The sequence below is a fragment of the Rousettus aegyptiacus genome, unplaced genomic scaffold (genome assembly GCF_014176215.1).
Source record: "Rousettus aegyptiacus isolate mRouAeg1 unplaced genomic scaffold, mRouAeg1.p scaffold_m13_p_3, whole genome shotgun sequence".
NCBI classification, from domain to species: Eukaryota; Metazoa; Chordata; class Mammalia; order Chiroptera; family Pteropodidae; genus Rousettus; species Rousettus aegyptiacus.
In genome coordinates, this window is record NW_023416306.1 from 8265679 (window position 1) to 8288588 (window position 22910).

General features: G+C 37.7%; 1 protein-coding gene across 5 annotated transcripts in view; it reads left to right on the plus strand.

Moving 5' to 3' along the window:
• SCAI (suppressor of cancer cell invasion) overlaps nucleotides 1-22910 on the plus strand; it is a 110755-nt gene that overhangs the window by 11779 nt on the left and 76066 nt on the right. Inside the window, exon 2 of one of the 5 annotated variants that reach the window (XM_036238394.1) lies at nucleotides 13678-13772. The exons of the other annotated variants lie outside the window; for them this stretch is intronic. Coding sequence (XP_036094287.1) covers nucleotides 13723-13772 — 50 coding nt within the window. The 5' untranslated portion in view covers nucleotides 13678-13722. The remainder of the gene's footprint in view (nucleotides 1-13677; nucleotides 13773-22910) is intronic. 5 annotated transcript variants of the gene reach the window in all.

Consider the following 22910-nt stretch of genomic DNA (forward strand, 5'->3'; position numbering starts at 1 on the left):
TTCATGTGTTGTCCTTACAGTGTGACCTTGACACTCCTCCCGTCCAGTGGTGAGGTCTGCTATCCCCATCTCGTCATCAGGACAGGCCTTGACCTGGGGCTAGGCCATGGAAATGCCATGGACTCCCACCTTCCTCTCTTGGCAGACTCGTCTTTGAGACCTAGCTACCAGGCTGGGTTACGAGGAGCCCCAAAGAGAGGCCCGTGGGAAAGAGAAACCGAAGCTCCTGGCCCTCAGCCCCAGCAGAGCTCCCAGCTGGCATCCAGCACCAGCCTGCCAGCCATACGAGTAAGCTGTCCTAAAAGTGGATCTTAATCCTCCCAATCCCCACGGTGCTGCCCCCAGTGGGCGCCCACGTAGAGCAGAGAAGAGGTGCCCCTGCCTAGCCCTGCCCACACTGCAGATGCATGACCAGGATGAAGGTGGTCATTTTAAGCCACTAAGTTAAACAGCAGAGGGTAACAGAATTGGTATAACATTTGCCTGAGTCCGGAGCAGAGACCACATTATAAATGAAATTGCCTCCACTTTAAGAACAAGATGTAGTTCTACCTTCAGGAGCATCGTTAGTATCATAAGAGAAGAAAAACAGATTCTGTGTCCTCTTCCCTTGTAGATTTTTATGTCATCGACTCTCATTTTACATATTTCTTAAATGATACCTTTTAATTAAATCATCAAAAATAAGACCATAATATCACTTCCCAGAGAACTCCATTCTCATGTCCTCCTTATTTCGAAGGCCATGTGCATGTTGATGAGCAGTGACTTTGGAGTGATTCAGGCCAGCTGTGACCTTGGAAAGGAGCAGCCTCTTTGTAACTCAGTGTCTTCACGGTGTCGGCTTCATAGGGTGGTCGTGAGGTTTCGATTATATGTACATATGAAGTGTTTAGATAGTGCCCATCACTAAATGATCGCTGTTTGTTACTCCTGCTAATCGCTACTCTGTTATTGGCGTTATTATTTTTAGACCAGGGAGGGGAAGGATAACCAGCAGAAAGGTTTCATCCTGAAATGATGGAGTAAATACTCCTAAGAAGTGAGGGACAGAGGGATTTGGAGGAGTCTGAAAGGACTGAGGAATTGATAAATGTGTTGTAGATTTTTCAGGGCTTAAAGGGTCACTTAAGAGGTGAAAGCCAGAAGGACCTCTTTGGGAAAAAGGATTAGGGAGACGGTGATGGAGAAAGTTCTCAACCAGGGGCGGGCCGGTGCTGGTTTTTGGACGTCTTGATAATGACCGGCATTTACCAATAGATAGGCAGAAGTGTCTCAAACATAATACCTGTTGTCACTAGTTTATTTTTATTTTTAATATGTCTTTAAATTTATTGATGAATACTTTACACGCGATGAAATGTATAGCCCTTAAGTGTTCAGGATGCTATGTGTTTTGATCAGTCCTTAATCGTTTAGTGTTTAGGTTTATCGTAGAGTGGAGTAAATGAAATGAATGGAAGGAGGGGACCAAGGGAGGATGACTTAATTCCCAGGGTGCCGGTGCTTGTTTGCAGATCAAGTTTATATTTGTTACTTCATTCGAAGACAAATGGTGTTATTCGCATTTACACATAGAGAGACAGGCTCAAGAGAATCAACTCACTTACCCAAAATAACACGGCTAAAAAGTGGCACAGTCAAGACAAAACACAATTTTTTGTCAGGCTCAATAACATTTTTTTGCTATTACAGACTAAAATAGTAACACTGGATTTTTTATAGAAACTTTGGTGGAGATAATATCCTATGAGGGTTTATTAAGGGCCTGTAAATAAAATGAAAACAGTTCTTGTTGTAGATGTCTTCTGGCTTCAAAATTTTCAAACTTCCTCAAGCTTCTTAAGCCATTATTTTCTATTTTACCAATTTCTATAATTGAGATAGTGTAGTTTTATCAGCTAATCCTCTCCAGTGGTTCGGATAATTAGGTAAAAGTGATTGTTTTGAGTAACCTATTGCAAGTAAAGACCATTAAGAGTGAAAAGAATACTGTTTCTAGACAGTTCATGCTTTTGCAAGTCTGATAGACACAAGATTTAAAGGCAGAAATGTAAGCGATGTTGCCTAGTTTTACTGGATAACAGACAAACCTCATGCTTGAGACTAGATGGACAAGTAATTGGAAATGATGGGGAAGTCATTTGAAATGTTACTGAGTGAAAACTGTCTTCGCTCACATTTGCTCATTTCACATTCAGGATATTTCACCATATGCAGGAACATAGTCTTCTGATTCAATCAGGATAGTATTCCTGCCGGTTTCAGATTCTTCTTTATTCTCTCATATTTTGTATTCTCTTATCCTTGTAGCATGTTCTATTTTTTGTTCTGTTTGAAAATCGACACCAGATAAAGAATTAAGTGTAATAGGTGAAAGGGTAAATGAGAGTTCAGCCGTTCATTTTCATAAATTCTTTTTTAAAACTTATTTATTTTATGGAAAATGCTAGGTCAAAAAATGGGGCAATTAAAACAGATTTTGTGTGCAAACAATCATTTGTTCAACAGATATCTAGATATGCTACGTCTTTCTATACTGAGGACTTTTAATGGATAGTCTGCTAAAATTCTCAGGAATAATGAAAGCAGAAAATGGATTTCATCTCTTAGATTTTTCCCAAGTTTCCTATAAACTGGTAAAAAAAAAATCTAAGTTTTTATAATAAAATTTTAAACATCTCAAAGTACATTCAATGAGTGTTTTATATTATAATCCGCCCTATACTCCTGATACCTCTTTCTTTGCTGTATTTTATTTATACATATACATATATATGTTTACATATATATATATTTTTTCATTTATTTATTCTGGGTTTTGCTTTTTGTCGTCTTCTGCTACAATATAAGCTCTGTGAGGTCAAGGATGTTTCTTTGCTCATAAAACCCAGAATATATTTGGAACATAGTACGCGTCCGAGACATATTTTGTTGAATAATGTTTACTTTAATTATTCATTTAAAATGAAATCTAATAAATATACCAAATAAAGCAAATGACATAGGTATATACTTTAAGAATAAACATGTGTCCCGCTGGCCAGCTTTAAGAGTGGTGCATTATCAATACCTTGAAAATTCCTCATCCGCCCGTGTCATCTGTGGCATTCCCTCCCTTCTCTGCTGTATCGGAGGAAAGCACTCCTTTGAAATTCTTTCTGTTTCCTTGCATTTTTTTTTCATCATTTTACAACATATGGATGTAACTGTAAGTATATTGTTTAGTTTTAGAATCGTTGAACTTTGTATCTACGAAATCATACCGCATGTTATTTTCAGTTTGCTTTATTACTTCAGATTGGGAGTTCTAGATTCATTCATGGTAATGCATGTAGATGTTCCATGAATCTTCACTGTTACATAATATTCAGCTACATGACTGTATCACAGCTTATCCTTTCTTCTGTCTGCGAATAATTGTTTCTATGTTATGAAATGGAACCGAAAACATTTTTTAAGGTATCTCCTTCTGTACATGTGTAAGTTTCTTTAGGGTATATGTCTGAAGACTTCCTGAGTGATACAGAATGAGCATCATCAACTAAATGTTGACAGCCATTTTCTGAAGTGGTCGTATCAATTTACACTCCCATGAGCTACTTCTGTGGGAGTTCCAGTTTCTCTACTTCTTTGTCAACACTCGGTATATTTAAATTTTAGCCATTGTGGTAATGGTATAATAATATTACTGTGTGTGTGTTTTTTTAAAAAGGCGAACACTTTTCATTTCATTCTTGAATAATCACAATTACTTGGGCCCTTCACAGTTTCTCAAACCTCGAATCCTGCTCTCACCTCATTTCCCATACCAAATGATGTTCACATGGTATTTGCTTCTTAGGACGGCAGCCACTGCAAAAACCAGCTTCATGAAGATAATGCCATTACTTAAAGGAGCGTAAAGTGATTTAATGTTAAAACTAAAGGACTTAGAGCTTGTAGTTTGTGTAGTATCCAACAGATGTCACTGTGTTTCCCTTGCAAGTTCAAAGTACCCAGCGTTGTCCTTGTGAATGTGCGTGCGGTGGTGCCCCAAGGTGCCTGTGCACACAGTTTGGGAACTATGGCTTTGGCATCGTAATCCCGGTTACCTCCAGGGAGGAGGAATTTTATTTATTTTTCGTACTTTCTGGATTTTCCACATTTCTTTCTAATGAGCATGTAACACTTAAGAGAGATCAGGGAAGATATTTTGCGTGTGTGCTGTTTTTAAAATAGGTGACCAAAGTCTGTGCTTTATGCTGCTTTCTTTAGTTTTTACCTACTGTCCTTTTCCTGTGTCACACAGGGTACCACATTACATTTTTTTTTAGTCATCATGTCTTCTCAGAGGCCTGTTGACAGTTTTTCAGACCTTTCTTTATTTTTGATGACCTTGGCAGTTTTGAAGAGTATTGGTCAAGTAGTTTCTAGAATGTCGTTTAATCGGGGTAGACCACAGAGGCGAAGTACCATTCTTACCACATGTCAAAGGTACATGCCATCCACATGACTTATCACTGTTAACATTGACCTTGATCACCTGGCTGAGATAGTGTTTGTCAGATTTCTTAACTATGCAGTTTTCATACAGTATTCTTTGATATGAAGTCACTATGTGCAGTCCATGCTTCAAGAGTGAGAGTCATACACTAGTAGTTACCAGAGGATAGGGGGAGGGAGAGGTAGATGGGGTGAAGGGGGTCAAATATGTGGTGATAGAAAGAAATCTAATCATGGGAGGTGAACACACAGCATAAATATATATATGCCTTACTGTTAAAGTGTACAGCTGAAACGTATTGGATTTCGTTAACCAATGTCGTCATAAAAAAATAAATTAGTAAATTAAAAAAAAAGAGAGAGTCATGCTCCACTTCCTTGAAAGCAAAGTACATAAATTATTTTAATTTTTTCTTCATAGGAGATTCATCTGTTCTCCACCTATATTTTCTTGTTTATCCAATCATTTATTTATATAATTGGACTCGTAAATTTTTTAATACTTTGTTTATAATCTAATATTACTTTATTTTTTATTGTTGGTGCTGAAATTGTTCCAGCTTGGCCATTGGGAGCTTTCAATTGGCTTCTGTGTCCCTTTGACATACTCCTATCATTGTAGGTTTTGAAAACATTCTTTTTGGACACTTTCTTACTTTCTGGCACTACAGGATGCTCCAGGCTCATCTATATTTTTGTCTCAGTCACAGAATCAAACATTTCTCCAAGAGACCCTGTTTCCTTTTGTTGGAGAATGGCATTAAAAATCAAGATCTGGGTGCCGGATGTGCTTGTTGCTATTGGGGTACAATGAGGTATTAATTTGCATTCTTCTGATGATCAATGAAGTCAGCCACCTTTATATATGTTTATTAGTTATTTGTGTATCTTGTTTGTCATGTGACAAGACTTTAAGACTTTGGTCCAACAGTAGATCTGAGTAGTTGTGACAGAGATTGTGTGACTCACAAAGCCTTAAATATTCACTCTCTGGACCTTTATAGAAAAAAGTTTGCTTAAACTTATAGTTACGATAACTATTTTCACAGCAGTTCTAAGTTGGTTTTGATTGGTTATTTTTTCTCATCATTGCTGGTCATATTTTTCTGCTGCTTTGGATTGCCTGGTAGTCTTTGATTGGATACCAGACATTGTGAAGGGACTGGAGTTTAGTTTTGTTCTGATTTTTTTCCCCCTTCTTATAAATTTACGGAGATTTTTTTCCTATGATGCAGTTAAATTACGTGGAAACATTTTGATCTTGGATTTACACTTCGTTGGCTGGGACCAGAGCAGTGTGAGAGCTGTCGTTTCTCGGGCTTATCATTCTCTACTGCTGTGACAAGACTACCAGGGAATTACAGGGTTTTCTAAGTCTGGCTGATGGGAACAGGCGTTATTGTTGCCTGTGTAAGCTCTGGGTACTGCTCTCTCTAATCCTCTTGAATGGTTCTTTCTTCTGTCTTCAGTATTTTTCTTTCACACATGGACTGATGTCTATTTGGTGGAATACTTGAGAGAAACTCCCTGCAGATCTCCCGCATTTCCTCTGTGCAGCTTTTCCCCTCTACAATATCCTGCCCTGTGAACTCCAGCTGCCTCGATCTCCATGGACTCTCAGCTCCATCTTTAGGATCTCCCTGGACTATGTCTGGGTTCTCCTTCCTGCCTCGTACACTGGAAGTGCTCTCAAGGCCATGAGTTGGAGCAGTTGTGTAGGATTCACCTCATTTGTCTTCAGAGATCACTGTTTTTTGTTGCCTGATATAGTGTCTTCAAAACCATTGTTTATCTATTTTTTCTGCCTTTTTTTTTTTTGGTGGTTTCACGTAGGAGGGTAAATCTAATTGTTACTGCATCTTGACCACAAGTCTTTTAGATCTTTTTTAAAATCCTGAATGGGAGTTTAATTTTACCAAATGCTTTTTCTGTGACTATTAAGATGATCAAATGATTTTTTTCTCCTTTTGTTCCTGTTAATGTGCGTTAAATTACATTGATGTTTTTTTCTAATGTTAAATCAACCTTGCATCTCTGAAATAAACCCTAGTCATGATGCATTATCCTTTATTATATGTTACTGGATTCAGTTTACTAGTATAATTTGAAAGGATTTTTGCCTCTATGTTTGTATAGCGTCCTTCATCTTGGCATCAAGACTGTCCTGATTTATAAAATGGGTTGGGAAATGGTCCCTCTTTTCCCCTAGAAAGGGTTGTATAATGTTGGTGCTTTTGCTTCCATACATGGTTAGACAAATTCTCTGGTGAAGCCAAGTGGTGATTTCATCTGGGCAACTGTTTAATTACAGATCTATTTCTTTAATAGTTCTAGGACTATTCAGATTTTTCATTTGTTTTCGTTTCAATCTTGGTCAGCTGTTTTTCTAAGAAGACAAATGATCTGTTCAAAGCTATACATTTAATAATGAATAAATTTTCCAGTTGTTTGCTTTTTCAAACTCTGTCATACCAGCATAATACATATTTTTTTAATTTGTATACTCTTTTATCTTTCCCAGTAGATTATAAACCAGCCGACAGGTTATGTCTCTGATAAAACTTACTATCACCTGAGACTTAGGACCAGATAGATATTTGAGTTAAATTAAAGCATGCTCGGGGTTTGTATTGAGATTTTTAGAAGGAGAAATGTAGATTTAAGTAGTCGTTTCAGTACTTCGTTTGGGCTCTGTCTCTAAAATGTACATTTTACCTCTTTGGCAGTGGGTTAGTGTTGGTTAGAGTATGTATTGAGTAAAAAGGAGGGAGTAACTAACTGAAAGCATCATTCTTAAACATTGGAAGTACCATTTATATTTTATTTATTTTTTTAGATTTCACTCAATTTTATTTTTATTTCCTAAAACTTTGTAGAATGGATATCTATCTATAATTCTAGAGCAGTCAAAAGAAAAATAACTCTAGTTGAGAATATGATTTACTGAAACCATTTTTTATTTCTGTTCAGGAGAGATTATAACTTGAATCGAATGGTGTTATCAGGGAGAATTTAGGGCATATGTAACATTTCGGTTCCATAAATGCATCCATCTTATTAGAGTAGACTTAGTTTAAGATTCACATGTTAGGGGAAGATATGAATTTGAGCGGAAAGGGTTCAATTAAAGGTCTGTTTCTATAAAGTATGTAGTCTGTTGCCAAGAGAAATATTACTTAGCAGCAGTTTACTTGTGCCAAGAGAGGCCAGAGAAGTCTTATAGTAGAAATTGTACAGGAGAGCTGTCAAACTAGATCCCTGAGGATGTCAGGCAGGAAATAAAGCTTATGACGCTAAAACATTTTACTGGATGGCTGGGCCATTGGAAATGAACCTTCCAGTGCTTTATTTATATATATATATATGTATGTATATATATATATATATATATATATATATATATATATCTCACATTTTTATGTTGAATAGACAGAGTTACTTATACTTATGTAATTTAAACTTTAAAAAATTTAAACCAAAATTTAAGAAATTTTCTAACATATTGAATAAATGTAAACTTATTTCTATCTTTTTTCTCCAAAGTGTCCTCTGATGTTAAGATTTGGAAATGAATGAGGAGAGGAGCTTTTTAAGTTCTTAGAAATAAAATAGAACAAGTAGCTTAAGCAATTTCCTTTTCTGTGCCAAAAATGGAAATATAGATAATGAAATAATTGTGTTCAAGTATTTTATCTGTTGTTCTCTTTATTTGTAAAATGCAACATTTCCTATTTCTGCTTTATACATTCAGATAATACTGTACATAATTGTAGGAATTTTGAACCTGAAATCCTTCTAAAAACGATGTATTTGGATTCTTTTATTTATGGGGAAGTGAGGCAATTCCAGTTGAGGTACAAGTAATTTTCCCAGTGTCATAAAGGGAATAGGAGCGTTTTTAACACTTGGGGAAATAGAACTGTTCCTTAATTGCTGTTTTATTAGTGAGTTATTTGAAATCTTAAATGTGGCCTTGGTTTTCTCACCCTCAGGTGGCTTCTAAAAGTGGTGTGTCAGCTTTTAGTTCACAGCCAGTGAAAGTAAAAACTGTCAAGCGTCTTTGAAGACCATTAATATTCAGGAAACAAAAACAATGTTGACATTCTAAATAAATTAAGAATGGCTTTAGGCTCTCATAATGGAGAGAAGGTTACGGTGAAATTATTTCATTTAAATTAAATGGGTTGCTTCTACATTTGATGACACTCTCCTCTCTTCCCTTATGAGTGTCTCTTGAAGTTCACATATTTTAAACTAAGGTTTTAAAACTCTAAAAGGACTAGCAGGGGTCCTGTCATTCTGGTTATAGGCAGTCCTTGTAAATCTTGTAATTCTTTGAGTCTTAAAATCAGCGTGGTTTACTTGAGGTCATAGAATGTTGATATTAATTGTTTAAAAAATGCATACAATTCATAATAGCATTAAAGAACTTTTTGAAGAAGCAAAAAAAAAGAAAAGCCACTTAATTTGAGAAAAATTGCTTTTACAAATATGTTGTATTCTGAGCTCAGGTTGTTGCTGCATCGTAGCCTGTGCGGCAGAGACAGTTGTGAATTATGGTTTAAGAGCTAAGGCTCTGCGCTCCTGGGCAAGTTACTTCACATCTACCTGTCTCAGTTTGTTCATCTGAAAAATGGGAACAATAACCTAATAGGCTTGCTTTGATGATTAAATTAATATTTATAAAATACTTAAAATAGAGCCTAACATATATGGTAGGCAATTAGTAAATGTTAGCTGTTATTATTATTGTTATGTGAAGGTCTTAGAACAGAATCTGGTTTAGTAAGTATTCAGTAAACGTTACCTGTTATTGGTGTTATTAGGCTTTGTTAGTAGGTTATACAGGCTTTAGGTTCTTGATGTAAATTTGATGGTTTAAACTAGCATTTCCTGAAGGGCGAAGCCAGTAATTCAGTATTCTACTATTCACTCTTTTTGTCATAAATATTTTCTTTTCCTTATGCTTGTAAAATCCTTTATATTTCTCCCTCTCCCCAGAAAAGAGGACACAAAAGTCCTATCTAATCATAGCACCAGGCCTAACAGCCGGGACCTTGTGATAGGCTCTCCATCACTTCTTGATGTGGTCCTCACTGAGCTCCCACGCCTCCCAGCTCTCAGCGGTGCAGCAGGGAGAGAATCACTGCAGTAAATACCCATCTCCTCCTTCCCATCGTCTTCCTTTTTCCTTTCCTTTTCTTCCCTTCTCCTTTCATGCCTTCTCCTTTATCTTCTGCACTTGTTTTTTTCTGGCACTATTTTAAGTTCCGATGTGATATTTTTTTCCTGCTTATTTTCTTTTCTTGGATCAATGGATTTTCTTTTAGGCTTACCTTTTCGTCTTTTACCTTCGACTTCTTGGCTTATAGAGTGCATTCTTTTCTTTTAAAATATTAAAATTTTTTTCAATTACAGTCGACACTCAATATTACATTAGTTTTGACTGTACAGCATAGAGGTTAGACACATATGACTTACAAAGCGATCTCCTGATGAGACTCGTACCCGCCTGATATCGTATATAGTTATTACGATACTACTGACTGCTTTTCCTAAACTGTACTTTACATCTCCCTGACTATTCTGTAACTATCAATTTGTGCTGCTCAGTCTCTTCACCTTTTCACCCATCCCCCAACCCCCCCATCAGGCAACCATCATTTGTTCTGTGTATCTATCTATGAGTTTGTGTCTGTTTTGTTTGCTCATTTATTTTGTTTTTTAGATTCCACAAGTTCATTCCTTTCTTAATTTTCTTGATTTACTCCAAAATGAGATGAAAGATACATGGAATATATGTTCTTCATCTCCGTTGAATATTATATTTCATAGCTTATTTTTATATTTTATGTAATTTTGTACTGGTCTCAAATCTGATGTTCCACTCTTCTTTTCAGAGCCATGAAATTAAATTCTTTTTCTGTCATTTGCTAGTTTTTTTTGGTTTTCAGCAGTTACTTAATAATTTTGGGATTTATGTTTTTTTTTTTATTTTTAAAATGCACTTGGAAAAAGAATTTTAAAAAAAATGTACTTGATAATAACTTCCCAGTGTTATTTTAAGTTTAGATTTGCTTTTGGTTTAAATTGATGTACTTTCCATATGCATTTACATTTCTCGGGTATTAAAAAAGCAGGAAAGGCTAAGACTATAAAAATGAGAATGGTTTAGAACAGAGCATCTGATGGAAGATTTAATAAAATTTCGATGACAGAAACTTGATAGAAGGGAAAGGAACTGAAAGCAGAACAGAATGGTATTGTTAACCTTTAGGACCTGAAGAGGCAGTGCCTACAAGAATCAAACTGGCTGAACCCACACGTTTCCTACAGGCACCAGGTAGTTCAGAGGTAGAAGGAGGCATTAAGCTGAAAACTTGGCATTGGTTCAGAGTTCGTATACTGAAAAGTGGGGTCCCCAGGGCCCCTCCCTTATACTGTAGAGCCAGACAGCCACTTTTCCTACACCCCTCAATTATTCAAGAGAACTTGAATGTGGCCAAGGGTGGGGTTCTCTCCAAATTGGAGACATTTTGGGATGGAGTGAGTCATAGGACAGAAAATGGGGATCATCTGTGTACTGAACTGTGGACTTATAACCTGCCACCTCATCTGTCAAATAACTGGCTCCTGAGCACTGGTCCTCAGACTTCTGTGGCCCATTCAGGAGAGAAACTAAAGAAGCTTCAAAGAAGAGGCTTTCTCATACTGACATTTGAGGGTCTCTAATGACAGAGCTGTTTCCTATAGGGAAGCTGTTTGAATGAAAACCCTATCTGTACACACGAGGGCTGCCAGGCAAATCTTCAGTGTCTCATTCTTAAATGGAAACAGACAACTGAGGCTCATGAGACGTGGAGAAAGAAAAATAAATAAATCGCAAGAAAACCAAAAACAAATCTCGACAAAAATTCTCTAGTTCCTAATCTCATAGAAATAAGAATTTATAAATTAAGAGCTGGATTCTTTGAAGAAGGAACAGTTTGGGAATAAGAAAGAGCTAGTGGATATATGTAACTGTGATAGCTCAAATTTAAAAAATAAGCAAACATGTTGTAATAGTTGGAAGGTGAAGTTGAAGAAATCTCCCCAAAACTAGAAGGAAAATACAGTGATAGAAAATAGGTGAAAAAAGATAAGAGGCTTGCAAAATCAGTCGATAGCGTCCAATGACAGATTAATAGCTGCATAAGGAGAGGGGGAAAAAAAATATACAAAATAAAACAACCATAAAACATGAAAATTGTCCACAGCTGATGTTTCTAGAATGAAGAGCCTCCAAGTGGCTAGAATAGTGAACGGAAAAAGATCCATAGTTAAGAACAATCATCATGAAACTGCAAAACATCCTTTACAAAAGAAAACAAAGGTCTCGAACACTTCTAGACACACACACACCACATCAATTGGAAGGAATAGGGGAAAAAGAATAGAATCCAATTTCTCAATTGCAACTCTAGAAATTTTTCATCAGAATTTTTCAAGCATCACTCCCTGTCTTTCAACCTGAATTTGATACCTGGCCAAATAATCAAGTATTAGCAGTATCATAGAATGTCATTTTTTTTGATCAGTGAGGATTTAGAAATTTTATCTTTGATGTGTCCCTTCTCAGAAAACTACTTGAGGGTGCTCTTTAGCAAAATAAGAGTATATTTTATGAAAGATGATGATAAGGGACTTCGAGAAATAGCAGCTCCAACGTAAGAGCACAGTGAAAGGGACCTTTCAAAGTGGCACATTGCAGAGCAAGGCTGGAGAACAGTGAAATCCAGCGTGGCAAGAAACGGAATGCTTTGGGAAAATGGTGTCCAGAGGGGAAATGTGGAACGGGTAATGGATTATTTTATATGATAGAGAATATTTGGAATAAAATGGAGATATGTATGATGCTTGTTTTTAAAAACTTAAAGCTTAAGATCATAGACAATAACGTAAATAAAAATATGAGGCATGTATAAACAGCAGGGAAAAAAAGTTCTAGGTTTTTGACTAGTTGACGAAAATGAAGCTTTAGAATAACAACCTTTAAAATGTTGGAGTCTTCCCAGAATTGGAGTTTCTAAGTCTAAAAATATTCTTGATTTATTTCTTAAAAGCCCAAAGTGTTCAAACCTTACTGCAAAGCTACGGTAATCAAGGCAATGTGGTTCTGGCATAAAGAAAGACATAAATCAATGGAATAGAATTGAAAGGCCAGAAATAAAACCCTTACATCTCTGGTCAATTGATTTTCAATAAGGGAGCCAAAACAAGTCAGTGGTGAAATAATCGTCTTTTCAACAAACGGTGCTGGAACAACTGGATATCCAAATACAAAAGAATGAAATCAGACACTTTACCTCACACCGTATATGAAAATTAACTCCAAATGTTTTACAAACCTAAATGTAAGAGCTAAAACTGTAAAACCCTTAGAAGAAAACTTAGGAGTAAGTCTTCGTGCCCTTGAATTTGGCAGTGTTTTCTTGGATATGACACTGAAAGCATATATGACAAAAGAGAAAAGAGATAAATTGAACTTTATCTAAATGAAAAACTTTTTTTTGCTTCAAAAGACACCCTCAAAAAATCAGATGATCCACAGAATTGGAGAATTGATTTGCCAGTCATATATCTGATAAGAGCCTTGCATCCAGAATAAAAATAATTCTTACAACTCAATAACAACAACAAAAAAAGACAGATAACCAAATTTATAAATGAACATATGATTTGAAAAGACATTTCTCCGAAGAAGTTACACAAATGGTCAATAAGGACATGAAATGATGCCCAACATCATTAGTCATTCGGGAGATGCAAATCAAAATCACAGTGAGATACCATTTCATACCCACCAAGATGGCTATAATAAAAAAGAAAGACAATTACAAGTGTTGGTGAAGAAAAATGAAAATGTATGTTCACACAAAAACCTATACACACAAAATATAATTTTTTTAAATAAAATCTTATACACGGATTTTCAAGGCAGTATTATTCTTAGCCCCAGAATGTTGTGAAACAACCCAAATGTTCAACCAATGAATGGATAAATAAGATGTGATATAGCAATACAATGAAATATTATCCCATCATAAAAACAATGAAGTACTGATTCATGCTGCAGCAATGATACCTCTTTAGAATAGTATGTTAAGTGAAAGAAACCACAAAAGTTCACACATTGTTCAATTCCATTTATAGGAAATATTCTGTATAAGCAAACCCACAGAAGGAGAAAATAGATTCATGGTTGCCACGGTTATGAGCAGGGGAAAGTGGGGAGTGTCCGCTAACAGGTATGAGATTTCTTTTTGGGGTGATTAAATCTGGACTTAGTGGTGGTCGAAGTAGAACTTTGTGAATATACTAAAAACCACTGAGTTTTATTCTTCAAAGAGGTGAGCTTTATGGTATGCGAATTATATACCAATCAAGCTGTTAAAAAAAAAGAAAGCCCTAAGTGTTATGAAGGGCTGATTTTAATCACTAACCAAAGATCGTTTTGTGATAAAATACGTGGAATCGTAAAGCAGTGAACCATCTCCAGATCAGGCGATGACAGAGAAGCAGATGAGAAAAAAATACAGGCGCCTCCAGCACGCACCAAATGAAACTTGGCATTATGTATGGCCAAATGTAAGGTGACATTTTTGTTGTTTGGTCTAGATTTGGGGGGGTTGGGGGGGCAGGGATAGGCCATTTTGATTTAAATTTCAAGATGGTTGTGTTCGAAATATGTATTTTGTGCTTATAATTTTTTGTTTTACTTAGATGGGTTAAAACAATGATTATAAAATTAGAATGTGAGAAAACCTCATGCCTTTAATTCCAGTTCATCGTCAAATAGGAGAAGGAACTATTTTGGCAACAAATGTCCTACTTCATTCTTGCTTAGATAGAAATAGATGCTCTCTTTTGGGAAACAGCATGAATTACTTTCAGAAAGATATTCGATGGTTTTACCTGATTGGGTCAGGTCAGTATTTTCATCTTATCCTTGACCTTTGCTATTTTTGATGAATATTCGTTTTAAAGAATGGTCGAGCTGTGACCTGGGTTTTGGGGATTGTACCAAGAGTACTATTGTAATTTTATGTGAACATTTCCCTAGCTTTATCAATTTTCATTTATTGCTAGTCTATGCTAGATTTCAATGCGATTTTGGAAGTCAAAAGTTATACTCATGAGATTATCCACTCTACACTTTCCTTTAATCATTAAAAAAAAAAGAAAGAAAAGTTGGACTTAATTTTACAATACGATTTGCCCTAGGGATTGTTATTCGAAGTATTGCCACAGCCTTCTTAACTCTGTGAAGATACATGTTCAAATGGTTAATTTGGGAAAGTATGTGACTCAGGGCCAAATACCACAAACTTTTGTGTCATCTCTAGCCAGTAGCTTCTTTGAGATAATTATCTTAAAGCGATTTTATCTTTCTGCTGTACTAAACAGTGCAAATAACTTTTTCAAGTAAAAGCACACCTTCCGAAATCTCTTCATTTTGTAGCATTTGTTCATTTTTTTGTTTTGTTTTTCCTATAAGGTGTTGAGAAGTACAGAGATAATCCGATTGCCAGAATCAGACTGAAATCTTCGGGGGTGAAGGGATCGTGAAAAGTTTCGATTCTAAAACCTAGAGCTTAGAGGAAAGGATAGCAAATGTACAACTATAAACCTCACAATGTTACTGACTTCAGATATGTTCGTGACACCTCTCCAGTAAGATTTGGAGTTGACTTTTTGAAACTAGTTACAGCCATGTAACGTGCATACCTCATACTAGAAATTCCTGTGTCATTTTTCCAGTTCCTTCTGCCACATGGGTCATGGTATAATATGATGTCAGCTCTTTTGTACTTTGGACTGGAATGGTTTTATTCTCTTGTCAACTCGAAGAGTCTGGTTGAATCCCTTTCTAGGGACTGGCTTTATTTTCTTAATGTAGTTTTTAACTATCAATTTCTACTTGTAATAATCCTGTTCAGATGCATATTGCCAAGTGTATGTGAAGGTGTAGCTATATGGAGCATAAAATTAGACACACTTCCTGCCTTTGGCTCACCATCTAAATTTAGTGGGCAAGAAACTCCTTTCCTAGATGTCATTAAAAATAGAAGACACCCATCTGTCTGAAATGGTTTAGATACAGTTCTGCCTGCAGGCTCGGAGATGAGCTATGTAATGCTGACTTTCATTTAGCCCTAGGATTCTTAGGAAAATGATGTTTCCTTTAAATACAGATTCCAAGAGCGTATAGTTTACAATGTTGACCTTAAATTATCCTGTACATTTGTGAAAATCAGAAGAACCTAAGAGAATTGAATTTTGAGGAGAAATGTAAAAGATAAGATGGAACAATATCACTTGATTAAGAAAATTGGGTATGAAGTAAAATCTAGTTCTAATTCTGTATTTATAATTTATTAGCTATGTGAGAAGGTTACTTCTCTGAGATTGTATCCTCATTTATATGGTTGGAAGAGTAGAGCCTACCTCATAGGGTTGTTGAGGAGGTATTTAAAGTATAAATGAGGTATTTATAAAGTACTTTCTTCATTGCTTGACATGTAGGAGGCATTTTTTGGTAGTAGTTATTATTATTGTTTATGTTTCTATTATTGTTTATGTTTCTATTCTGGTTCCTTTTATTCAAAATTTTGCCACCTTGCTGTTAAAAAATCTTAATTTGGAGCTCAGGATATAATATGGGGTCAGAGATAAACAGAATTCCTACGGGTGTTTGGAGGCATGGAAGTCATTTAGAAGAGAGCTGAAAATCATCCGCAAAAGACTACACATATTAGGGGATGCAGAAGAAACAGAAATAGTTGGAGAAAGCCATCATCAGTGATCTGGGAAGAGAATTAAGAGACCAGCGTCATGGAATCAAGAGATAGGTTGTTCACCAGGTCAAATATTTTCTTCAGCAGTTCATTCAGAAATGTTTTAAACACTAGGTAATGTCAGATAGTAGAAGGATCTTGAGGAAACCATTGAACTGGGCAGGTAGGAGGTTTTGAGCTTTGAGAGAATAGAAAAATGCCTGAAGACGCAGTATTTATTAGGCCGAGAAGTAAACGTGAGGAGAGGAAAAAAAACTGGTATAAGATAGGCTCTTATGAAAATTTAGTTGTTTAGAGAAGGAGAAAGAAAACTTAGGGGAGAGGAGAAAGGGTTTGGGTTTGTGTGTTTAGGAAAGAAAAAATTGAGCACGTTGGGAACCTGAGGGAGAAATTAAACATCCTGGCCAGAGGGTAATGGGCGGGCTGCTCCTGGTGTGAGGCAGGTGGGAATGGAGTCTAGCGCACAGGTGGAAGCCGAAGGGAGGGGGCAGCTGTTCTTCGGTAGAAGAGGGGGGAAGGAGGGAGACAAATTCAAGGCAGGAGGAGAAAATGAAGAAATCCATGTCTAAAGGCCTCTGTTTACATGGAGAAATGGAGAGTGAACTTACTGAGATAATAACAGACCAGTGGTCCTCAGCCGAGGGTGGTTTTGCCTCCCAGGGGACAGCTGGCAATGCCTGGAGACGTTCTAGGTGGTCCTAAGTTGGGGAATGTACTATTGGCATCCAGTGTGTAGAAGGCAGGGATGCTGCTACACATCCTACGAAGTCCAGGACGGCTTCCCACAGCAAAGAATCAGCGGGGCCCAAACGCCTGTAATGCTGTGGCCGAGAGCCTTGGTTAGATCAGAACGTCCTGCGATGTGACCGTCAACAAAGGCCAATTTAAATAAAGGCTCGATATATTACCTCTTAGAAAGTCACAGTACATATTAGTTTATTGAAGTCTAAAAAATCCTCAAGAGAAAATCTAAACTGTTTAAGCATCTGACCACCTTCCCGCAACTCCTGTGCTTTATAACAACTGTTAACACTCTGAGAAATACATTTAGGAAAAGACTAATTTCTGGGCTGGCTGGTATTGCGTATTCATCCTTATATGTAAAGCTCTCAGCTCAGAATCTGGCACTTAGTAAACACTCAGTCAATGATAGCTGCTGTTATTACCGTTTTTTTTCCCTTCCAAATGTGAACTCCTGGGCCACTTGTGACATATGTGTTACAAGTTGCAGCTTTAATTTACTTGTAGTCAGCATGAGCAGTCGACTCAAGACACCAGAGTTGCTTCTCATAGATCTGTAAAATACACTGATACTTGCGCTTGAAAATTTAAAGTGTGGTGGTTCCCCAAAGACTTAAACAGAGAATCACTACGCGATCCAACAGCCCCACTTCGGTATACACCCAGCGCTGCTGAGAGCAGGGACTCAAACACACGTGTGCACCAGTGTTCATAACGGCCACATTCACAATAGCCCAACGTGGAAACGACCCAGATGTCCATCCACGGACGAATGGACAAACGAAATGCGTCATATGCATACATACAGTGGAATATTAGTCAGCCGTAAAAAGAGTGAACTTCTGACACACGTTGCGACATGGAGGAACCTTGAAGACGGTGGGACATGGGTGGACCTTGAAGACGGGCGAAACAAGCCAAACGCAAAAGCACAGATCTCGGGATCTAGGCCGTGTAGTTAGTCGCTTGTGGCGTAATGGTTATTACCTCAGACAGACTGAAAGTTTAGTAACTGGATTGGAGAGTTCCCTTTGTTAGGAAACACACCACCGTAGGAGTTCTGTCTCACGTCTGACCCCCCATCTCTTAATTTCCCAGCGATGCAACTGCATCTCACCGCCAGACACTAAACGACAAATGTATAATTCCACTTATATGAGGTACCTAGAAAGGGTAAATTCTAGATGGAAAGTAGAGTGGTGGTTGCCAGGGCCCGGGGGAGGGGCAGTAGAGAGTGTCCTGGTGGGTACAGAGTTTCAGTTTGGGAAGATGAACAAATTCCGGACGTAGATGATGGTGATGGTTGCACAACAATATGAATTTACTTAATGCCACTGAACTATAAACTTAGAAATGGCTAAAATGATAAATTTTAGGTTATATATATTTTACTACAATAAAAACAAAATCTTACATTAGCATATTTAGCCATCACCACAGAGCCATCAAGGGCTTTGCTGATTGTTTTCATAGAGCTTTAAAAGGTCAACAGAGACGTTTTAAATTATGGATACTGTTCTGATGAGATAGTTATAACATACATAATCAAAAATACATTTTTTTTTATTGTCAGTGATTAATATAAATTTAATACTCCTTACCGACAGGCATGTAATCTTCCCATGTTCATTATTTACTCCATAGCTTTGGAACTTTCCAGTTCAGCCAGAGCCTAAGCCAGGGTAACAGTGATAATTCTTCTGTTCCCCTCCCCCCCAAGTAATGTATTGCTTTGTTCAGAGAATGAAAGTGTTTCCTTTTATAATTCTGTAGGAATTATGTCATAGTTTAATTTGGGCGAGTATTTGCATATATTCTGTTTTCTCCCAGATTTGCATATCTATGCTTAAAGAACATCAAGAATGTAGCTCGCAGTATCAGAAATATCTTCAAGGCACTGCAGTCACTTTTCTGCATCTCAAGAAAACCCCTACAAGTAAACCCATTTTTAAAAATCGTCTGAAAATGTTTGTATCAAAGACGATGCTGGACACACTTATCTAGGGTAATGTGTTTTTTTTTTCTTTTAATCTACGAGTTTGTCAGTCGAGAAGACACGGAAACAGAAGTGAGAGTTTTGATATTGCGGATGTACATGCTGATTAAGGGATAAGAACACACAGGAATTATCTCGCTTCTGCTAAAACGAAAACAACAAACGCCTCAGATCTCCAGTTCTAGCCTGTGTAATTGCTTTTGGCATAATAGCTATTACCTTAGACAGACTGAAAGGTTAATCACTAGATCGGAGAGTTCCCTTTGCAGTGCACAAATAGGAAAAACACCACCACAGGAATTCTCTCTCACATCTGACCCCCTCCATTTCTTAATTTACCAGGAATGCAAACTGCATCTCACTGCCATGCATCATTTTAGCGTTCTTAAATTGTAGTGGTATAGATTATCGGCCTACCAGATTTTTTGCTGTGTGACAATGAACAATTCCAAATGAGTCCGAAACAGTCTTGTCATTTGTAAGAGTTTGTCTTTTAAAGGCTTCTGTTTGATTTTATGCACCAGTAGAGCCATTTTGTAGAAGATAAATATTATGTTGCTTTTTAAGTTGCTTTTACCCTTGCAATCCAGATTTAGCATCCAAAAGATATTTTTATGGTTATATAATTCATGTATAGTCTTAATATTTCATATTCTTAAATAATGTTGGTATCGAAATTTCTGTTGCTTGTCGACTGTAATTTTAATTCTTGGAGGTCCATAAAACATCTATAAACTTTTTCTGTGAAATGTAGGTTTATTTCAAGTAACATACCCTTCTGAAATATCCAGATGTGTATTTCCTTCAATAACAAGAGAAACACTAACCATCACTTAGAAGTTAGAACAACAATACACATAAAATCTGTACAAGTCTTGCTTCTCCCTGCCTCCTTTAATCACAGGACTCTAAGGAAGAACATCCTGATTTTTTCATGTGAAATTTTATATGTCTCTACAAGTATTTCTGTATTTTAATGTCAACATTGATGGTTATAAACCTATTCATGTAAAATAAAAGACTTGAAAATCTTTTCAAGTCTTTAGACTTCTTCAGGAGCTTAAAGAAATAGAATGAAGATATAATTTATCAATTTTTCATGAATTCTGCATTCTTTTTAATGTTCGTAGAAGTCAGTGTATATGTAACCTTTGCTCATTGGTGCAGGGATGAACCCATGAATCTTCCCCCCTTTAAAAAAGTGTTTTCTCTACATCTCTCCTCCATGATATTTATATAGATTTTAAATTGTCGGCAGCCATACATCATGAAAAATAACAAGCTATGTGTATATTTTACTGTCATGGAATATGGTCCGTGAAATATTTTAAGCGAAAAAGGCAAGGTACATAGTTTTATCATATAATCCCGTTTTCATTTAAGAGAATCACCATATATTCAATTATGCAAAGAAAAACGTTTGGAAGGGTGTACAATTATTAACTGCGATGAACCCTAGGGAATGAGAGTTACATATTTTCAGTGAATATTGCCTCAGGTTGGATTCCTCAGAAGCAGAACTTGGGCTGAGGTTTCGCGGGAAAGTAACTTCCCTGAGAAGAGTTTCAGGAAAACCTGGTAGGGAACAAGGAAGTGGGACTGGGAAGAAAGAAGGAGGCGGGAGGCCACGCGTGGCTGCAGCAGGGTTCAAGTGCAGCCCCGGGGAGGACCGTCTTGGCTCCTGCAGGGGAGCTGAGCTCATACCTAACAGCTGTCACTATCAGGGACAAAGAAAGAAAGATAGAGCTTCATTCTCCCACCTCCATCAGTCATGGCTGAAGTGAAGGAGTGAGCCTGATGGGAAGGATCGGGTAAATATAACATCAATCCCATCCAGGAAGTGCGGGCGGCCTGAGAGTCACCTTCCTACGAGACCTGAAGGTCCTGGCTGTTGGCAGTGAGGGCACGGGGTTGGGGGGAGATGCAGAAAGAGCAGAGAACGCGGTTGCAGCCGTCACCCCGGTTACAGAGGTTTAAACAAGACAGAGGTTTATGTTTTCTCACTTCATTTAATAATTCAGTTTAAGCAGTCCAGGACTAGTACGGCGGCTTCACAGGGTACCAGGCTCCTTCTGTTTTGTAGCTCTGTCATCACTAGGTTGGTGCCCACCTCTGCTTGGCTCGAGATGCTCAATAATGTCTATATTCCTAGTTGAAAAAAGGGGAAAGGTCACAGGGAAGAGGGCACATTGATTCTTCCAAGGACAAGTTCTGGAAGGTAAACACATCACTTCAGCTCACGTCCCATTGAGCATAACTTAGTTACGTGGCCGTACCTGGACGCAAGGGAGAACAGTTTTTAAGAGTTGGCCTTACACTCAGTTAACAACAGGGGGACTCTGCTATCATGTAACCATTTCTGTGAAAGGAGTGAATGTATATTGTAGAACCTTCTATTATGTTTTTTTACTTCCTAGGGATGTGGTTTCTGGGTTTTTTGTTTTTTAGTGTTAACAACAAGCGTGCCTTTTTCCCCCCTTTAAACTGTGTCACATTGGAGTCTACAGGAAGCAGAATTTGCAACAGAGTTTAATGTTCAGGAGTGTCCTTGTGTTTAACACCCATGGAAGGGCTCAGAGGGCGTCTGGATTTGACAGGTGGGGACGTTGAGCTGTGGCCCAGACCTGAACAGCAGTCTTGGCTGACTCCATAGGGAGCTCTGGAGCTCGTGTGGCCTTTTAGTTTTTTTTTACCTATCTATCTATCTATCTACCTACCTATCTATCTATCTATGTATCTATCTACCTACCTACCTATTTATCTATCTATTTATTTATTTATGTATTTATTTAACATTTAAATTTTTCTCCCCTCTCCCTTCCCCTTTCCCTCTGCTAACCACTAGTCCATTGTCCATGGGCAGCCTTTTAGCATTATCCTGCATTTGGCGGAAGTGGCTGGGTCATTATACCCTTGCCTCTATCAGTCACTGGACGCGGGCTACCTCGGGAGGAACACGTCCTTGGGCAGGGCGGCTCAGCAGTGGCGACACCTGAACGAGCACTTCTAGCCACTGGACACCAAGTCCTTCTTTGAAGTGAGATCAGTGGTACATCTCTGTCTATCACAACTTTGTGTGTGTGAAAGTCACTAGTACATGTTTATATATCCATATTATAATTTAAAAAAGCTAAAGTTTGCTTCGTCATTCCTTCCACAAGAACTTCTCGAACAACTGCTGTGTACTGGGCTCTATTCTGGGCACCAGAGATAGGGGAATGACAAAACAAAGCCCCTCCCCTCATGGAGTTCATATGATAAATTTATAACATGTCAGGTGGTGATAATTACTTTGAAGCAAAATAATACAGTATAGGGAGAGGTATCTCGGCTTTATGTGGAGCGGTCAGGAGCGGCTTCTCTGATAAGGTGATTGAATCAGGGACAAGAGTAAAATGATGGAACCTAGCTATGCAGATATTTTGGGGAAGAGCGTCACAAGCCGAGATTACAGAAAATGCCAAGAGACCTTGGTGGCAAGGGCGTGTAGTGTGTTGGCAAGTTTGAGCAACATTCAGGAGGCCAATGTGGCCAAACCAGAGTGAGGATAGTAGCGGATAGTTTTGGGCATAATTGTAGTGGTCAGATCATGTGAGACCCTTGCACGCCATTGCGAAGATTTTTGAGACCTTCTCAGGATGAGTTGGGAAGCTGTGTGCTGGTGTCGAGCTGAAAAGTCATAGAATCTGATTGACATTTTAAAGGATCACCTTATCTGCCATGTTTGGAGTGAACGTACCTGAGCAACGGGAGGAATGGAACAAAGGTACCTGAGCCACAGAAGGAACTGAGAAGGAGAGGGCCGTGTGTGGAGAATGCTCTTGGGGAGAGAGCTGGGATTCAGTTTCAGA